Source organism: Neopsephotus bourkii, unplaced genomic scaffold (genome assembly GCF_033783945.1).
Source record: "Neopsephotus bourkii isolate Nb327-2 ecotype Australia unplaced genomic scaffold, CSIRO-AGI_Nbou_v1 NB_126, whole genome shotgun sequence".
NCBI lineage: Eukaryota > Metazoa > Chordata > Aves > Psittaciformes > Psittacidae > Neopsephotus > Neopsephotus bourkii.
In genome coordinates this window covers 1,565,286-1,586,393 of record NW_026900643.1, presented here as the reverse complement: position 1 = coordinate 1,586,393, position 21,108 = coordinate 1,565,286, and the positions used below count along the sequence as shown (strand labels likewise).

Here is a 21,108-nt window from a genome sequence, read left to right as displayed (position 1 = left end):
GCAACTGGGACCCTATGGAGAAAGCGGGACAGGTCAATATGGTAAACATGTTTTGGCTTTTCACACTGCAGCAGGTGCCTTTGCTAGAACAAAAGCCATAGTCACTGTGAGTTTGGGTGAGGCACCACTGTTCTCACTTACGCTCTCAAAAACATAAGTTGTTTGTGGTAATAGCATAGAAAGTGAGGAAATTGGTATACAATTGAAACTGCAAGAAAATCCAGACAAAATCTATCTCATTAATCAAATTCCAGCAGAGTACAGCATCAGGGCTATCATCTCTAATCCCTAAAAATGTTTCTTAACAACCATGAGCAATTGGTATCTTTCCTTTTGATCAGATTTCAAATGCTGGGCTTGAGCCCTTTAATTTCCTGGTAAGGATGACACTGTAAGCCAGACCACCATGGGAGCATAGAATCAACTATGTTGGAAAAGACCTTTAAGATCAGCAAGTCCAACCATTACCCAGGACTGCCAAGACCACCACTAAACCATGTGGTTTCTACCTGGAAGATCCTCTGATCAAGCACTAATCGCATCCAACCTTGGATGTGATTACCCTGGGAAATCAGCAATAACAGAATATTGCCAGAGGATTTTTCTGTTTAGTTTATTTTCCCTGATGTTTAACCTCCTTGAGGAAAGTTTCTGACATAAGACCTTGAGACAGTTTTCCACATGAAGATTTTTTCTCTCCACTAGCTAGATAGGCTAAGATGTCATTTTAGCCTGTTTCTTTTTATTTGGTTTGGGATTTCTCTGCTTTCGATATATGTTCCTGTTTGTAAAGACAGATTAGGGTTTTTTTCCCCCTCCAGGAATAAAACAACTTTGTAATCAAAATCCAAACTGACAAAAGCTAAATTTGCTGCTTTTTAAATAGACATCTGTGCACAGTGTGTAAACCAATAAATAAAATTGCTTCAGGTTAGTTACATGTTGTTCACAGGGAAACACAGCTTAATTTTATCACGTGTAAAATACAGCTAAAGAATTAAACACCAAATAAATTAAGAAATATGCTAGCTTTTGTCTTTGCATTGTAATTATACAACCAGGGTATGTTTTAATGAGATTTTCCAAAGTTCCTACCCAGTGTTGCATTTGTCATGACTATTCTGCTATGGTAGCTGTATACGAAGCATATTTTTCTCTTGACAGGCTATAAAGAGAACACCATGCATATTTAGGTAATAGATTTTATGTATTGTCATCTGCATACAGGCTGGTGGAACTGTAGCCAGTTGCTGTACAATCTCAGAAAACTGTGAGCATATGCGTATGTCATTCAAAGCAATCGGTGTGCTGGGAGAGTATTTACAGGAAAAAAAGGTATCACTTTGGTTCTACTTTCTCTGCAACTATTTAGTTACTGTTTCTTTTTTGTCTTGATGGAAAATTCCTTGATCAATTGAATGCCTAAAGTCCAAAAAGGTCCCAAACATACCCAAAGGTTTTAATATACCATTTGGGTTGTGGTGATCTCAAGGAGTCTGGTCTTCTGGAGCAGGACTCACAGTGACAGGGCTGGCTACACAGCCTCACGTATTCTAAGATGTAAATCTGCAATTTTCCTGATCGAGTTCAGCAATAGAACAACTTTCCCATCTATTATTTAAACAATAGTAAGAAAGTGATTATGAAAAAGGTCTTTAAGATAAAGAAACGTAGACAGCTATCTAAAATCCTCTCCCACAAGGGTAATCCAGGAAACCCAGTTGTGGGTCTGTTCAGTTCTCTAAGAAAACTCCCCCCAAGTCTATTGAATGTTCCTTTACAAAAGCAGCTAGAATTCTTTTGACTGCATGTACTACCAAGCTTTTGCCTGAGCTGGCTTAATTTTATAAGAAAAAGTGCAGAAGTATTGTGGAAATGTGGCTTATCTTAACTGTTCCTTCCCTTCCTGCTTGTCTTTCCTGACAGCACCCATTAGGCTGCACAACCATATTCAAATGTAAACATCCTACTAGCCATGTCAACATAGTATATTCATGAATTACTGAGCTGTTCCAAGATCACAGTACAGCACGAGACTGGGAAGGTCATTTTGCATAAAACAGAACAGAGGCCTGCAAGCTCCACAAAAATAAAACTAGGTTTTCCTTACTTAAATGTTTTTATTGTCATTTATTCAGTGTTTTCACTCTATCACTAGTCATATACTGTATTAGTACTATATTAGACTAGCATTCTACAGTGTCTATTAGATAACATCCTTTTGAATCTAGAAGACACTTTTACCTATAGATTTTCAATTAGAAAAAAAATAAATTGGTGTATTAAGATCCAAACTCTCAGAATTTATACAGAAACTCCAAGAATGGGATTTAAACATCAAATTTCTAATTCTCTGAAGTTATAACGGCATTTCATATTTTATATTATACACATTTAAATCCTCTTTATCAGTTATGAGACTATTTTAGACACTCTTAAATTATCAAGATTAAATTGGGGCATTTTTCCAGCAGCAGGACTTCAAACTCAGATACTGTTAGCTAATAAGGAGAGAAAGCAGACAAACCAGCTGTTGCTGGACACTGAACTTTTGCCTTTGATCATCCCATTACTTGATTCATGGCCAAAAACAATCATGTAGGTTTAGCAGAGGATAACAAAGTTTAGTGGGTGATGGAGAAATGGAGAGTAAGTGACATCAATCATAACATACTGCCAACCTTCTATTCTTGTAATAAGACTACTGCCGGAATTTAAAGCTGTTTTCCAGTCCTCTTCTGGATTGACTATTGGTGTGATGAAAGACACATTTTTCCTGCCTTTATAGCAAGAGAAATAGGACAGACAAATGGGAGAATAAGGGACAATAAATTTGAAAAATTATTAATATTTTACATATTAAATAATTTGTTCTGTATTTCTCAGATTTGTTTTCTGAACTAGTTTATTCCACACAGTTAGTTAATCTCTCATATCTTAAGGCTGTCTTGCTTAGAAATCTTCCACTATTTTCTCTTCCTTAAAGATGCAGCAGTTTATAGAGGCTATTCAAACTGTGCCTGCAGTCATACCACCCCTTACTCCTCTCTTGTTTCAGCAAATAAAATGGTAGCTTTGCCAAACATTTTTAACAAAAAAAAATAGTCATTCTGATAATTTCAAAGAATTCTTGATATAATTTTGACTCTTCATACCACTTACTAGTTTTCCTGTCGTATAGCACAACACTGTCCCAGTTGTACACTATGTTCTAATAACTTAATATTAGAACTAAGTAATAAAAAGTCATTTAAGAAACCCCATTTGTGGAACAGTATCATTTTCACCTACCAAAATATATATTCTATGAGGATCGGATGAACATAGGAAATTCAGGAAACACAGAAAGAGTAAGGAAAAAGAAAACTATTTTAAGTTATTTATTACCATTTATTACCATCATCATTTTAAAGGAATTATCAGGGAGAGGACTGTTTCATAGAATGAATCAAAGATTCCTTGGGCTTTTGCTCCTCCTGCTTTTCAAGCACAAAATTCATACATAGAGTGCAGTAGGTCTTTTAAAATTCAGAATCTAAGCACACAATCTATGTCTATCTGCTCTCGTTATTTCTGTAAATATTCTTTAGATTTGTAAATACAAGTGATGCTAAAATGTGTACATGTACATGCACATACAATGCAAATGAATAAAGGTATCTGTGACAAGACAGAGATAAAAAAACGATAATGCAACTTAAAATGCCATCACACTTCTGCCTTCTTACATTTTAACGTAAATTTTCATATTCCTATCAAAGTGTTCATTTGGAATATCTAAATATTTAAAAATGCTATCCCACTTTTTCACTCATCACCTTGAAAGCATTTTGCACTTCAAAAAAGTCAAGGAAACAACTTTTTTTCTATGCTGCAAATGTAAAAACAGAGGCACAAAATACTTTTTTTCAACACCGGTATTTCCAGTCTCAGACCTCTTCATTAAATTATATTGGTGTCTTCCAAAATGCACTCTTACACTGACTTTTATTCAAGCTACCTATCACAATAAGTGTAAAGCCTTAGAAATAAACTGGCTCAGCACTTCAAAATCAGGATACGTACAATGCACCTTGTACTTTCAAGTGACTTGCACTCTGTAAGAAAGGTGCTTCTAAAACTGTTTACCCAGGCAAGATAAAGAACAAAAATGAAATTATTATTTTATACTTAGCTATCTTTCATTACAAAGTTACATGCTGAATATTCTGGAGGAAAAAACATAATAACTTATCATTACAGTCTGTGTGAAATAAAAAAGAGGATTCAATGTTCCTGAAATTCTGTCAAGATAGACTTTTGTAAAAATCATAGGATCCATTTAAAAGCATAATTGAAAAGATGTTATCAGTAGTTAATCAGAAATTAATTAACTTCAACTGTTAGCACACCAAGTGAGTTTGCCAGTGTCACACTATTAAGCAGGTAGAGTTTGATTCAGTATGCGTATGCTTAGAGTTTTCCAGCTAACTGAACACCACTATATCCACACACTAATGTTTTCCTTACCACAATGACATTCGGTATGAAGTACTAACAATATGGTACCTTCAAAATAATCTTCCCATTTAAACCCAGAAAACTGCATCTGCCTACCACAACTAGAGACACTCGGAAAGCCAGTGAAGATGTATGGAGCTTTTTCTGAACAGCATTTTCATCTTTTTCTTCTTTAGCCTTACACAGACTTTTATGGGGTAGTTAACTACTCTTGGCTCTTCCTGTGGTAGTTGTCGGATTTGCCTTGACACTGGTAAGGTACACACCATCTAAATTTTTCTCTTCATCTCTTTGCCATCCATGAGAGGTATCCACCAGGCTCTTCCAGATAAACTTTAGAGATCTGCCATTCTATCAGTATGGCAGAATTAATCCACCATCTTGCAGGAAGCTGAAGAAAATGCAGTTCTCTTGAATTCCAGGTGCTGGGCTGGGATTCCTTTAACTGATATCCATTCTTCAAAGGAGTTAACAGTGACCAGTATATACCAGAAACGGCTTTATCTAGCAATTAAGGATAAATCCCATTAAAGAAAAACAACTGAAGTAGAAAAATCATTGCAGGCTCAGCAGTAAGGCTTAGTGTGATCTGTGTTATAGTCTTCATAGGCTGAAGAATGCATCTTCACTGAAATGGCTCAAAATGATCTAATAGTCCATTTAATGCAATTTTGTTTTTTCACATTTAGAACATACTGTCTGATTTACTGACCAACTGTTACAAATTTAACGTACAGCTGTTACATGACTATTCTGGATTGAAAAGGGAGCCCATGCCAGGATCTGGATGACTGCAATGCAGAGTGGAACCAGGCAGATCAAATAGAACATGGCATCATGAAGACCTAAAAACAAGCTGGTGAAGAAGATGGAAACATAGCTTTCAAGGTGAAGAAGATTAAATTTGATGGTCAATTCACAACAAAAGGACTCACGTTATATACATGTACACACGTTACTGTGTACAATCAACCCTAAAACCAAATATCGCAGATATCAAATGCACTTTGATTATATTTTCTAATTCTACACACAAATATGCATTTTATGTTGTTCGCTCCTTTCATAATAGCTAGGAGGAAATGATATACTAAGCACACAGAGTTAATTTCAATACACTGTAGGCAACCTATGAAATCCTGTTCACTAGTATACATCTGTATTATGTAATACAGAAATCAATTTAAGCAATATAATCCAATTATAGAACAGAGCACCTGAAAAGCTTTAGGAGGACTGAAAAATCTGGAAGAGAAATAAAAGCAGAAAATGGAAGTAAACATTTTAATATGAAATTATTTTATTTAAGTTAAAATCTGTGCTCCTGGCTATCCACATAGTGTGTTGTTATAGTTGCTGAGTGCTAGATGGAAGTTTTGATTAATGCATAGAATTCAGGTATGGTGTAAAGGGCTATGTGAAATAGTAAGCACTCTTTTATTTTGTTTAAAATAAATTATTACAGATAATAAAAGCCATAAAAGGAATACATGTGAAGTTAACATTCATTCTCATTTATTCACATGGATGCATACTACCTCTTCACATAAATCTTCTCTAAGGAATAAGAGATAAAAACATCAACACATACGAATAAGAAAAGCAAAGTACTGGACTTAAATGAGTTCCCTTTTATGAACAGTATGGTTTCTGACAGCTTTAAGCATATATTTAGGCATTTATCTAGTAGCTAAAATCATTATCTACCAGCTGGCATTCTGTTAATTATTGGATTCTAATTACTAAATATCAGGAAAGTCAACTCAAGCTGAGAAACAGCCCCTAAATGAACTTTCTCTCCATGAGGCAGTTTATATTATTTTCTTTATCATTAAGGGATGAGATAGGAGACTCACAGAACAGCTATGGATGTGATCCAAAAAAATTGAGATCTGGGAAAAAAACCTGAGCAGGCCTTTGAATAAAACCTAAGTTTCTCAGAATCATAAAAGAATCAACTCATAGATCACTATATTTAACAGAAAAAATGCTTGTAACCTCCATCATAGGCCAGATTTATTCCTTAGTACATATACACACTCATACAATGATCATGGTTGATGTCAAGTCATGTATATGCTAATGCTACGTAAGGAAACAAAAAAAAAAGCACAGGCTCACAAGGGAATTACTAAATCACTTGGGCAACTACATATAAGACTGGAAGTGTTTGCTAGCAGGTCACTGGTGCATAGCCAATGCTTATTGGCAGTAACAATAATTTACCATTTGGATGTTGTTTACTGGCCTATATTCAATTGCATGTTCAGTCCACCTACAAGTGAACAAGCGCCTACATCATGCACACCACATCTGCCAGTAGTTAACTGTATGAGCAGTGTCAACAGGGAGGCCACCAACAAATTACGTACCTAGCTAAAGATGAAACAGGACTAAGACACAGTTAACAGGATGTTGGGGTTGTACTTAGCCTGTTCTGCACGCTAAAGAGCAGTTTTCGTTAATAAAATTATTTCATTTACATATGGACTTCAGGAAGGACGAAACAAAGAAATAACATCTGCGAAATCACTCGCACCGGTGCAATCCTGATTTGGTTTCACTGCAACAATATTGGTTTAAGAAAACAATATTATCCATTGTGCTGTAAAAGCCTAATTTACTGCAGGAATTATGAAAAATATCTTTGGTACACAGAACAAGGAATGGGAAAATATTTCATTAAGGAACTGGGATAAATCAAGAGCAGAGCTCAGATTTCATTATAGTAACAGCTGAACCAGTAACTTCAGAAATTTCCATGTCTACATTTTTTTGCACACACAGGAATAAAACATAAAATCTTTCATAAACAGCCCTAATAACACTCTGAATAGAATGTCATGTACTCCAGTAATTCAGTATGAAAGTATTAACAGTTGAAAGTGCCTCCAATAAATAATGAAGAGTTGCTGTCAAATTACTGAGTTCTGAAGAATGAATTTGAAAAGCACACTTTCACGAGAAATTAGTTGCAATTGTAGGGGCTCTCCAGAAGAGGGAGATTTTAAACTAGGTATCTTTTCCATAGCCAAAACCAAACTCCCCAAGCCATATGGGCGGGTAATGCTTTGCTAGATAATGGACAAAAAGAAAAAAAAAAATCCCAACAATTTGCAGATTTTTTTTGGATTTGGGTCCCAATAGGACTACTCAATTCTGCAAGCTACTGCTCAAATTTTAGGGATATTTAAAAATACTCATTAAACTAGCTTCCACTACAACGTGGTTACCTGATGTATAGTGACCAAATTCCCTAAGAATGTGGTATAATGTGTATATTACTGTATACAGAACCATGTGTAACACACATGGGAATGTGTGCAATATATTGGCCAACCTCATGTGTGAATAAGGTTACACCAAAGAGGAAGACAACTTCTGGAAGAGATACACACTATTCATAGCAGAAGTCACACTTCAGAATTATGATACCAGATGTGAAACCAAGGAAGAAGATATCACTGTGACTAAGAAACCACAGTGAGACAGAAAAAAATACTGGTAAGTAAGGACCTGATGATGTGAATGATCAGTTCAAAGGCTTTGGTACAGAGGAAGACAGTCCAGGTCTGTGGAATGCCTGGCTTAATCTGGTACTGGAATCACTGTTCAGCAATAATCATTTTCTCACTTCTGATGAATCTTAACAATCCACCTGGCAGTGTTATAATACCTCACGGATAAAAACCAAAGGGGACCAAATTTTCCTTTCTTCTGGAATCTTACTCTTTGTATAAAATTTCTTCACTGTCTTAACAGTTTGGGTGTGCTGCAGGGTACGACTGTAAGAGAGGCACCAAGACAATGATGAACTACTGTCTCAAAAGGTCTTTTGGGGTAAGACTTTCACTCATAACTTGCCAGTTGCCCTAATAAGCTGCTTGGGAATATGGTCTTTATTGAAGCAGAAAACACAGATGTGTGAATTGCTCAACAGCATGTTAGCAACAGAAGACAGGCAAAGATTAAAACCCAGCAACTTCTAGTTAGTTGGTACTCTTAATGGAATTCTGGTGCTCTAATGAAGCAATAATGAAATATCTTTATCATGGGGGATGTCACGGAGCCACCACACAGCTGAAGAACAATAATGAGGTCACTGGAATGATGAAGAAGTGTAGATGAGGTCGTGTCATCTTACAGACTTTTTGCTGGAGGCATAAGAATCAGAAGATATATGACTGGTCTCAGCAGACAGCTTTTGATAGACATATTTATCTTTTTTTCATACAGGGAAAGATGAGCACCAAAGAGCATATTTATGAAGGCAACTTCTAAAGGCAGTATGCTATTAATAAAATGCTATAAAATGTGTAAGATAAATGAAGTAGGGGAGAAAAAGACAAACCCTTCCCTTGGAAGCTGTGACCTTTTTCTTTTGATATGCAAGTAGAAGGCATTCAGAAAGTTTCTGAGCTCCAGCATTCCATATGGTCTTGAGTAAGCAATACATCAATAAAGGAGTAATGAAGAAATTAAATGACAATATTACACAAAAATAAGTGTGAATAATGATGTTCTATCATTTTCAACAGTAAACTCGTTGCTGGAAAATGTGTTTTACTACAGCAAAAGCCTGGAAAGTTGCTGAGAATACAAAATCACACTTTTCTCCACTCACTCCACAGAACATTAATATATAAAACATACAACATCCCCCAAGCTAAACACAGATAATAAGATATGTCTTATTAAGATTATTTTGCTTTGTAAGAGCATCTGTGAAATAACTGTGAAAAAAACCCTAATGTGACAGGCAGGATCTGTATGTAGAAAGCAACTGCTTATCTGTAACATATTCATATTTTCACTATTATTAAATACTCGAACTTTGTTCACAGATTTAGACCCATGGAATGATTGAGGTTGGAAGGGACCTTTGGAGGTCGTCTGCTCCAAACCCCTGTTCAAGCAGGGCCACATAAAGCCAGCTGCCCTGTGTCTAGACAGCTTTCGAATATTTCTAAGAATGGAGAGTCCACAACCTCCCTGAATAACCTGTTCCACTGCTCAGTTGCCCTCACAATAAAACAGCATTACCTGATGTTCAGAGGGAATCTCCTGTTTTTCAGTTTATGCCCACTGATCTGGTCCTGTCACTGGGCACCACTGGAAAAAGCCTAAAACCAACCTCCTTGCACCCTCCCTTAAAATATTTGTACACATTAAGAAGATCTCCCTCATGACTCTTCAGCAAACTGAACAGTCCCAATTATCTCAGCCTTTCCTTATAGATACTCCAGTCCCTTAATAACCTGTGGTCCTTTGCTGGGTTCCCTCCAGTATGTCCATGTTTCCCTTGTACTGTAGAGGCTGCATTTGGACACAGTGCTCCAGATGTGGCCTCATCAGTGCTGAGCAGATGGGAACTTTGACCTGCTGGCTATACTTTGTCTAAGGCAGCCCAAGATAATACTGTTCTCTGCCTTTACCACACGAACACATTGCTGGCTCATGTTCAGTGTGGTGTTCACCAGGGGCCCCAAATCCTTTTCTGCCAAGCTGCCTTCCAGCTTGGTGGTCCCATCATATACTGGTGCCTGGGCCTGTTCCTCCCCAGGTGCAGGATTTGCATTTCTCTTTGTTGAACCATGAGAATCCTGTCAAGCCATTCCTTCAGCCTCTCAAGATCCCTCTGGATGGCAGCATGACCTCTGATGTATCAGCCACACCTCCCAGTTTTGTGTCATCAATAAACTTCCTGAGGGTACATCCTGCTCAATCATCCATATCATTAGTAAAGATGTTAAACAGGACTGGACCCGATATAGACCCTGAGGATACATCACTAGTGTAACTACTAGTTACTGGCCTGCAACTAGACCTCATACCCCTGATAACCCTCTGCACCTGGCCATTCAGCCAGTTTTCAACCTATCTCACTGTCTGTTCATCCAACCTGTGTATCAAATGCTTTTTTATGAGGATCTTATGGGAGACAGTTTCAAAGGTCTTACTGAAGACCAAGTAGACAATATCTACCACTTCTACCTCATTTATCAGGTCAGTCATTTAATTCTAGAAGTTTATCAAGTTGGCCAATTATGACTTCCCCTTGGTGAAGCCATGCTGACTACTACTGATGATTTTATTGACCTAATGTGCCTGCAAATGGTTTCCAGGCTTAGCTGCTCCCTCATTGTTGCTATGGTTTAACTTTCCACATTAAGAATTTTAATTGTATATTAAGAAAAATTAAGTAATTTAGATTCAGCAAATAGCTTATGGTTTTGGACTGCACCTTCTCTCTCCTCCCAGTAAACAACATTGCTGGAAACTCTTTAAGACTTATTTATTTGGGGCCCAAACATTTTGTTAATGCAGAATAAAGGTTCTCTGTGCCATCTTCACAATTCATTAACACTATACCTAATTAAGTAAATGCTTCCCAGAACACTTAATAGATGCTGCCAGCTTTGGAAAGGGAGGAAGGACAGTGGAGCTGAGATTGTATTTGAATGGATGAGAACACTTCATTGTATGTAATTCACATGTGTGATTTTTTTTTTTTTCCCAAACAGTATGAGCATATTTTAAGCAACCTCCTGTATTCAGTTTCTTTTTGACCCCAACCAGCTTTGTCCTGAGGCAAGTGTATTCTAGCTATCTGCCTATGGCTGAAATCTGAGATAGATCTGATAGGGTTTTAACATGTGTAAGTAAGTTTAGCTCAGTCAATGGTCTGTGTACATTGCCATGGGCAAACTGGCTCCCTAGAAACAACCCTGAGTAGTCTGGTCTTTGTGGACTGTATGCCCACACAATAGTCCAATTGCAAAGCAAAGGCCATGCACATTCACACATATATACATACAGAAAACATGTGCACACTGCTTCAGATTTAAGAAATTGTTTTCGAAGGGATGGGCAAAAGAAATATAATTCAGGTGCTCCTTGATTAACTGATCTCAGCTTTGTGCCTTTATGCTGTTTGTTGCCCTAGTTAAATATATCAAATTTCAGCATGACTCAAGTGAAAATACATGTTTAGAGGCTAAGCATTTAAAGTATTTCAGCTCTCTATATAAGAAATATATTGTTGCTATAGTCCAGAGTCTACTTACTGGGAAAAAAAAAAAAAAAAAGATTTGTAATTACTGTGATTTAAAATCCATCCACAAAGGTATCATTTATCGGATTGAAATGGATCAGAACTGCAGGTTTTATGTTTTAAGCCTGATTTTCTCTCAATCATCAAGATTAATATATTCAGCCCTCATATCCACATCCAGTTCAACTTATGACTCTTCTGCAAAAGAAAAGATCACCCATCTTATTTGACATTATAATGAGGTTCATGTCCTCTTCACATCTTCTCACTGGCTGGCTATCAACAGAATGCATTAAAATAAAATCAACTGTTCTCACACACAGTCTCAAAGTAAAGCCTTCTTTGCTTGTGTCAGGATGCTTTTCTGAAGACCACCTGTTGTCTTTTCATGCCATGTTTTCACTCAGAGATTTCTTTAGAACATTCCTCAAATACGACACATTCTCCCAGCCTCAGGTGACACATGCCCAGTCTTTTCTCCTTCAAGAGCTCCCTCCACAAAAGTTCACTTACAATTGTCTTCTGTGTATTTCTTAAGGCTGTTCACTCAAGCAAATCCTTATCAAGACTGATTTTTGCCTTTCAGCCCTGACGTCAGTCATTCCTTATGTTGCCACTTCCTCTTGCTGGTCATAAATAAACAGCCTTTGACCCTTTCAGTGTACTGATTCCCTCTTTATTTGTTTTTTTATAAAAGCCCATGCATTTCCAATGTGCTAACTAGCAACCTGTGTATTAAGGTCTCCAGGGACTGCAATGAAATCATTAGCATTAGAATGGTAAGTAGTATCAAAGCCAAAATTATACTCCTACTTGAGGGAAATTCCCTTCCTCCAATGATTATACTGCTTTCTCTCAGACAAAAATGTATCTTAAATGCAACACTGTTAGAATTATGTATTTATGGAAGTAGGTTTATGAGATAAACAAAACACAAAAGCCAGGACAACATCTATCTTGAGGTGATCTCAAAGATTTCTTTTATTTTTTGCAATAGAATAGGAAGTGGTCAACTAATGAAATGTACCCTTTGTGTTTCAAAATCAGGTAGATGCCCTCATGTGTATTGTTTAGGAAATGATTTCTTTAAAAACTATTTCTATTCCTACACAGATAAAAAAATAACAGGAAAATATTTTTAAAGCAGTCATGCTTTTGAAGTTCATGCAGTTCATGCAAACTAATTGCAGATTAATTTGCTTTTTAGATTATTTCATGTTAATTTCTATAATTTAAAGTATCCCTTTTGAACTCACCTTGGATCTGATTGAGCAACTTCATTATTCAGGTTCTCATATCCAAACTGATTTAGTATTGTAACCACAAGCATTGGAGCCAAAGATTGGGCAGGCTTTGTAAATAAAGCATTGGTGCCAAAAACCATAGAGGAAAGTGGTGATCTAAAATAGTTAGGAAAAAAAAAACAACAAATGAATGCACAACACAAACTTGTTAGTATATTAATTACAACAGTGATTTTTAAACTCCTTTTAATATGCAGATGATAACTGTTATGATACTTGGCTTTATATAGTTCTCCCATTATAGCAAACAGATCAGTTATCATAATGAAATTTAAATTTATTTGGAAATGGAAGGTAATAAACCTCTGGTGTATATATACAGCATGGCCCCAATTCTGAAATGACTTGCACTCGAATTCAACTTTGTGCACATAGAGTAATAACTGAAGTGAAGTTAGACTGAACAGTGCATGGAGAATTAATTACTTCAGAATTTACATGCGTGTGGCCAGAAAAGGAGGCATTTTTTTATTAATGAAAGCAACAGCTCTCACCTTTAGGGGCAAGTCCTTTCATACAGTTACCAGGACTGAATCTGCACTTAAATAAACATTGATGGAAACAACAGGAAGTTACCTGCACTTTGGTAAAAATCCAGAAGATCCATGAGTTGTAATACACTACATCACAGAAGGTTTTATCAATTTTTATTTCAGAGAGATAACAGCAACCAGTTAGACTTTGAAATTTACACTTGAAGTAGCACAGGCAGAGCTTTATAAGCACCTTTTCCATGTTAGAAAGGCCTTATTCAGAAAATTTTGTAAATTGCAATACATGTATATGGTTACAGAATAATTCAATTTAAGCTAACAAAAATAGAAACAAAAAATTTAAGGACTTGGCTTATACTATGTATAATTAAAACTAGAAATTACTTAATAATCTGTTGCAATGACTCTACTGAATTAACTGCAGGAAACTTGAATAAAGTTCATATCTTTATTTATGCTAAGTTGCTCGTACAAAAACTACTTCTGTGTCAAGGATCCAAGACCATTTACTGTATTTACTTTGACATGATCCAACTTATGAAAGAGTAACATGGCAAGGAGATAGCATATTTACAGAAAAAGTTCTGATGGACATACCTCCGCTTGTGCTTTATTAAATCTGCATCAACAATATCTGCCAAAGGCAAATTGAACAAACTAAATGAAGCTTGCACAATTACCCTAAAAAGGACAAAATATTTAAGATGATCACAGTTCTTATATACACTTCCATAATGAAATCGTAACTGACATTCTAACATACATACCCCAATACCAACCTTTCTACAAACAGAGACTTTCTTTAAAACTAGGTGATTTATCTGTTTAAACAGCAGTTCTGAAAGCATTATTAGATCTGTTCTTAACTGAGAATTACAAAGCAATATGCAAACCTAGGTTTTTTTCTCTTTTCTCTTTTTTTTCCCAGACACTGGTGCAAAAGGTCATAAATATTTACTTGGGGTTATAGTAAATGTCATTAAAATGACATGGAGAAGAGAAGCACCTGAGAGGAAAGAGTGACTGAAAATTTCTTCTTGAAATCTGAAAAGGACATGAGCATTACTGGAAAGACAAACTTCCAAGTGGGAGAATTAGAACAATAAAAAGATTTTATATGCATTCCTATATATTTACTTACATTGTATTCATATATGCATACGTGTGTACATATATGCCTTTAAACACACACACACAAAACCAACTCTTAAACTGTGAAGAGAAACCATAAACTCAAATATTGAGGTGCCTATGTCTTAGTATATTTTGGGTGTGATTAGCTTTTATTTAGAAGAGGCTTTGAACAATTAGCACTTTAAACATAGAGTCTTTAGGTACCTTAAAGGTTTTGTTTTTCCTGGGGAAATCAACATATATCTTCACCATTTAAAGTATGCAGGTAATGAGATTCAATTTATTGTTCACACCATTCAGTGTTAACAGTAGCCCATGACTGAAATACTGAAAATGAGAATTAAAACAGGGAAAAGAAGAAAAAAAGAAGATGAAGAAAAGGATGGTAGGAAAGAACATGTAGAACATGTAGAAAGAAAGCATTAAAATAGAAAAGTAAAAAATAAACCACTGTAACAATATTCTGATACAAACAGGTCTTTATTTTAAAATAAGAATTTCTCTGCTGAGATCTCCTCTGTCTACGTGGATGAGAAGAGATTCTGCTTCCCTTGAATCTCATGTTATAGCAGGTCAGTGGCTGGAAGCATGGGGCTGCAAACCTTAATCACTGTTCATACTTCAGGCTTTTTTTTTTTTTTAACCAGAAATTAAAAGCTGAAGCAGAAAAAAAAATGAAAGCTGAAAAAATTGTAACTGGAGTTTCAACATTTTTAACAAGAGAAACAGAACAGAAAGAAAACCACAAAAGCAGTGGCAAAATCTTCATGCACTCTGTTAGAATTATTTAAGCTGTATCTATGAAAAGGGAAGTGTATTCACTTACATGTTTGTCATGAGATAAAATGCCAACAGATAATAGTGTTCTGATCCTAGAATAAACATGACAGCAGCAGCTACTCCTTCAAAGTAGAAGGAAAACAAGATGATTCTGTAATAACCAAACTTCTTCAGTGAAGCATGACTGAGAAGAACAAGGCACTGAAAAGAGAATATATACACACATATGATTAAAAGATAGAGTACAGTATCTCAGCATTAGGAGAGCTATAAAGCACAGACCAGATGTAATTTATTACTAACCATTAAGGAAAAAACCCAAACAACAAACCAAACCAAAGCACAAACCAACCCTTTGTGAAAAGTTCAATCCAAGTAAAAACTAGGAACTGAAAAAGAGAACTATCTACTGGCTCGTTATGTGTTACCTCTACCAGGTAAGAAGGATTTTTCACTCAAAACCAGCCATCTGAGAACTACAATATCCTGAGGAAGACACTGTTTCCCACATTGCCTAACTATTATTTAATGCTTAATCCCTTAAATAGTTAAATTTGCAGTAATATTAACTGTAAACCAAGCATTTGCCATTTTAACTGCTGGTCAAAAATATGTTCAATAACTGTGTTTCTCATCAATATTACTACTTTCATTGGCATTTGTAGAAATTAAGCATGACTTTTAGTTTGATAAAGACAGCTGATGTAAGCAAGTTAGAGACTTTACTAGGAAGTAGAGAAAGGCAGATACCAGTGGATAGCACATATGGCTACGTTTTAATTCTGCCAAGCATAGCAAGCAGATGAGAAGCCAGTGAAGGCTAATCTCATGAAAATGGTATTAAGTGCTGGTTATAGTATAAACAAAGAGTAAGCTCTTCCCTGTTGTTCCTCACTTTACACTTTAAATAGGACATTTCATAATGCATTATGTTCTTTTTATTATACAAGTCTCTGTGATCATCTATATGCATGCAGTCCTCATCACTATCATAAAAAATACAGACTCACATATACATTTTCTCCTCCCTCTGTGTTAGAGATGAATAGTGTAATATTAAAATGAAGAACAGGAAAGAATTCTCTTTGTACATTTTTTTACGCATTTAAATGCTTTAACATAATAAATAAAACCAGGATGCTACAGTCAAAGATTACTGTGGCAAATACTATCATAAAGAAGTTCAAGTTTTCTACTTAAACCAATGATCAGGGAGGTAAAAAAAGTCTGGAAAGTTGGTATAAGAAAAAAAATCTGGTTTTAAGGAACTTAAACATCCTCCTCCCCTGGCTGTTTTCAGGCATTTTACAGAAAAGTGCCTACACTAGAAATGGTACAGGATTATTTAATGCCTGTTTATTGTAAAAACCATGACCTTGTCTCCCTGTAATTGAGAAATAACCCTGTCTCAGGAAGTACTTATGACTTTGAAAATTCCTTAATACCTGCATGTTTCCAAGACTGCGTATTTCTAAGCAAACTAACTTAATGATGCAAATTTAGATTGTTTGCCTGTGTTTCAGCAACAAAGTTTCCTTGTAGGCAGACTTTATTCTCCACAACCACTACTAAAAGGAACCAGAGACAGAAGTACAGGCCACTGAAGCACAAATTCCTAAGAAGGGGCTTTAGTTTACAGGGGCTGGGTGCTTTTCCAGTAAGTAAAGTTCAGGATGTAGACACAGGAGAATTCTCTTATATCTTGAGGTCAAAGGGACAAAACTTGAGGAAAATAAGGTCATAGTGAACACTCTATGGTTCAGTGACATAGACAAGAGACTCTGGGGAGCAGAGAGAGGTGTGTTTTCTGAAAGACAGTTGGTTTCACACTCTCACACTGATTTTATCAACAAAAGTGATTGCTATATATCGAGTGTAAAAATATTTAAGCTTTCCTAACATCTGTAGCTTCTGATTTATTTCCAAAGTTCATCAGCTAGTTGTTTGAGTTACAAAAAAAAAAAAAAAGGTAAAAGACCCAAACCTGTGGTAAGGATAAAAGTTGAAATTGCAGATATTTAGGAGTGATGGAACAAAGAAGATATGCTTAGGATTTGTATGTTATATATGCAAAAGCTAAAACAGTAACTGAAGTTGAGCTGTGAATTCCAGTTGCATTTGCATGCATCTTCTTTTACATATTACTTACTGAAACCCACTATCGTTTAACAAATGTAACAGCCCGATTGTCAGAAATTCTGAGCAGCATGACACCTATGAGAAAAGTCAGGTATTCAGCTTTGAAAGTTTTAAAAGATGCAGTGAAAGAAGCTAGAAGGGAATGAACAGGAGAATTTTTTGCTCCACTTCAGACAAGTAAGTTTACATTCTGAGGGACTTATTTTTGCTGCTTTTCTTGATCTCACACATTACTTGTTAGGGTTCTCTTTTCCAGTTCATTACTCCTCATCCCATCCCTGACTGAGGTTTTGAAAGTGCGTCCCTCTCTACCAAGTAAATATAGCTGACCAAGACAGAAGACAACGAAATAAATGGGAATGTATTATTCTCCAAGAGCAGCTGTTTGGAGTTTTGTTTGGTTCTCATGACTGAGATGCCACATATTTCAACAATGCTTTCAATAGCTAGTAATTTTTTCTGGTGTTTTGTGCAGTTTATCTCAGAAACTTGCTGAAGAAGAGATTATTTTTTAATCCTGTATTAAAAATCAAAAACAAAGAGAAAAGAACCCAGAATTCTAGAGATCTTGCTTTTAGAAGCTTTTTATCTTGACGATGTTTTTCATTCCTTTATACTTGGGCATTATAAACCCTGTGGGATCCAAAACATTCACTCCTTGCATGCTTAAATCTTACGTTCTTGTAAACATACACTCTACCAGCCTGCCTGCTTGTTCTCACTACCCTACCCTTACATTTAGGTAGCCTGCACATACGGAAACTTTCTTCTTTTAGAGCATTGGTGACCTAGACTTGTCTCTCAGTATGGCTAACGGTTTATAGTTTATTAATAAATTAATAATGGCTTATTAGACAGCATGTTTCCAACACAGCGTAAATGGATACCTTAAAATAATAAAAACTAGTAAAACACCATGTTTTCATATTTTGGAATAAAAAAGGTGTAATTGCCTACCTGAGGACAAATAAAGCCTGCTCCATACATGATGCTTCTTAATGAGGAAGAGAGGACATCCTTAGGAATAAGATTATCTGCAAAGATCATCATAAAATTGTTGCAGAAGGCTATGTGGAAGACTTGGAAGAAGTTCATTGCTACAAAAAGTAGGAAGTTTTTCTCTGTCATTATCTGTTTGGTCAATGAAATTACTGAGGACCAGGAGAGAGTTCCATCACCATTTTCCAGATTAGCATTCTCCATACAGATTTCTCTCTGCTCGTACTGACTAGTACTGTATTTGCCTGTGTAACACATACAGGCTGTTGCTAATGCTGCAACCAAAACAGTGAAAGCCTGAAAATAGGCAAAATTTTCCATATTATCTGATATGAGACCACAAAAGAGAATGCTTGTTGAGCCAAGTAATGTTGCTACTTGGTTGTATTTAATAAGCTGAAGCCTACTTTCATGTCGTGTTGAAATCTCTGCAAAGAGCGCACACTGCGCTAGAAGCACAAACGTCAGCAAACCGTCAAAAGCACATAATGCAATGATGAGGTGAAGACCACTTTGCCAGTCCCCTTCTTCATAATGTTTCCAAGGAAACCAAGGAAGCAAAAAGGCTAATGCATATAAAGGAGCTCCATATAAGATTGAGAACTGGCGTCTTGAGCAGCATGTGAATGTGGAGTTATCTTGAATATACCCAAAAAGAGGATCATTAATGGCATTCCATATCATAAATACAACCTGGCACAAACAAGCAAGAAACACAACAGGATTTATTATTAGTGTGATTTTTCTGCAGAGATTATACAAATACAAAAGCAACACACACCACATTTATTTAAAATAAATCTCTGTTGAAAGAATAAAGATGAAAGCTCAGGTCAAAACAGTCCCCAGAACTAATTCTTAAGTGTATTTAGATTCATAGTAATTTTGAAAAACAAGATGAAAAAGTAGGCAGGTGCCCAACTACACATGAAATAAACCCCTGTCTCTAAGACTTCACTCTTTCAAAAGCTTATTTATTTCAGCTTTCATCTTGCAAAGCCCAAATATTACTCTCACAGTAAGTAATTCAAAACATGAGCTGGCCCATTACTTTCAGGAGACCATTTACGATAAGGGTTGCTCATACAGATAATGACTTGCAGAGTAAAGGCAGTATTCAAGTACTTAAACAGTCCATAGGAAAGCACTAATGTCACACACATTGATGGAGCTGAGGTACAAAATTAGTTTACAAAATTACTTCAAGTTATCAAAGGCAAAAATCTTTTCATCAGTTAAAGTCTGGAGATTCTTAGTCTAAAGACTGTAAACGATGTGCTTTACATGCACCTTCACTTGCTTATAGATTAACTAAATGTAAAAGTAATTTATTGTATAACTATTTGCTCTGCATCCAAAAGTTAATTTGTAAGTAACAAAAACCCAATCTTACTGTGTTGTGATAACACACACACAAAGCACAACATGGTAATCAGAATACTCCATGGTACCATACCTGTGCTTGATGAAATGCTGCTTCTGAAATCTTGTATCGGTTTAGGAAAAGCTTAACATAGTAGAAGTTAAAGATACTGTTCATCATTCCAGCACCTAATGTAGTCATGGAATACGCCAGCGCATTAGGATGGATTCCCAAAACAAACTTCATCGTCAATTCTCTTCTTCCTCAAGTTACAAAAAAGAATTACAACAGTTGATAGTATAATTTTCCAAATTAAATGACATGGGAAATTTGCTTTTTCAGACATGTGGAAATGGATTCCTAGGGGGAAATTTCCCCATTCTTATTTCCTTTTTTTTTTAAATAAGAAACACTTTGCTGACTTAGAAGACACTGAGCCCAAAACTGAATAGATGGAAATACTAAGAAGTCAGTGATATTTCTAAGTATGACCAGTGCTTAAAACTCAATGGGAAAGTAGACAAAAATGTAAAAGAATCCCTTCCTAACTGGTGCACAGACTCAATAGAAAAATCTACTATTGCTGACACTAATCTTGGTGTAGAGTTCAAATGATTGCGTAATTTTAGATCTGTCTTGTTAGCTACATAGTTTTAAAATTATGGACTGTGTAGGAACGAAGTGGCTCAATTCATCCCCTTATGTATTCCATTGCTATGAATGTCAAATGCAGCATGCACTTAGATGAGTCTTTCTTTCAAAACAAATAGCAAGTTTTGTCCTTGTATTTTTAAATGTTAATTGTAAACAAGCTATGGAAACAACCTTAACCTAATAAATTAATGAGATATGAATGGAAACCATAAACTTTTAAGAGTTTAAACATTTTGATTTGCTTTGCATGTAAATCAAATCTAGCAAGTAAAACGTGTATAGCATTCTAAGCCTGTCCAAATAAGAAAGATTCAGCCCAAGAATATAGAGTTCTTTAATATATCAAGCAAATCTTCAGCCAACAATTTTTTAAGGTGCTAACCTTTTCCATCTATCTAGCAATTCACTCAAGCATATTTGGAATAAACTATTCTGTGAAAATAGCTAGTTCCAGGAAACCTCTACCTTTTATAGTTCAGTAATGATTATGTAAAGGTAGTCATTGACCACGTTTGATTCTATAAGCCCAATATACAAATACTTCTCCCAGGTATCTGGTTTTAACTGAGGTTTGATTCATCTGTGCACCTGTTTGAAGGAAGCTGTTATTAATTTAGAGATATTTCAGGTTCAAACTGAGGCCTTACTACACACTCTAACTCCAGAGCTTTACAACCTACTTTTTGT

General features: G+C 35.8%; 1 protein-coding gene across 8 annotated transcripts; it reads right to left on the bottom strand.

The window, feature by feature from the left end:
- Nucleotides 1-3,549: 3,549 nt before the first annotated feature.
- LOC133219875 (transmembrane protein 180-like) lies at nt 3,550-20,560 on the bottom strand. Of its 8 annotated transcripts, none has more exons than XM_061367475.1 (6): nt 19,861-20,560; nt 18,363-19,097; nt 15,313-15,467; nt 13,950-14,033; nt 12,811-12,954; nt 3,550-5,356 (listed from the first exon to the last, which is right to left on the bottom strand). In XM_061367475.1, exons 1-6 carry the CDS (start codon nt 20,011-20,013, stop codon nt 5,227-5,229), a joined length of 1,401 nt encoding a protein of 466 aa, XP_061223459.1. In that variant the 5' UTR covers nt 20,014-20,560; the 3' UTR covers nt 3,550-5,226. The 8 variants fall into 8 exon arrangements, with proteins under 8 accessions (XP_061223459.1, XP_061223487.1, XP_061223465.1 ...); XM_061367481.1 differs by having other exon boundaries at nt 5,223-6,775; XM_061367493.1 differs by having other exon boundaries at nt 5,223-5,745.
- Between the last annotated feature and the right edge of the window lie 548 nt (nt 20,561-21,108).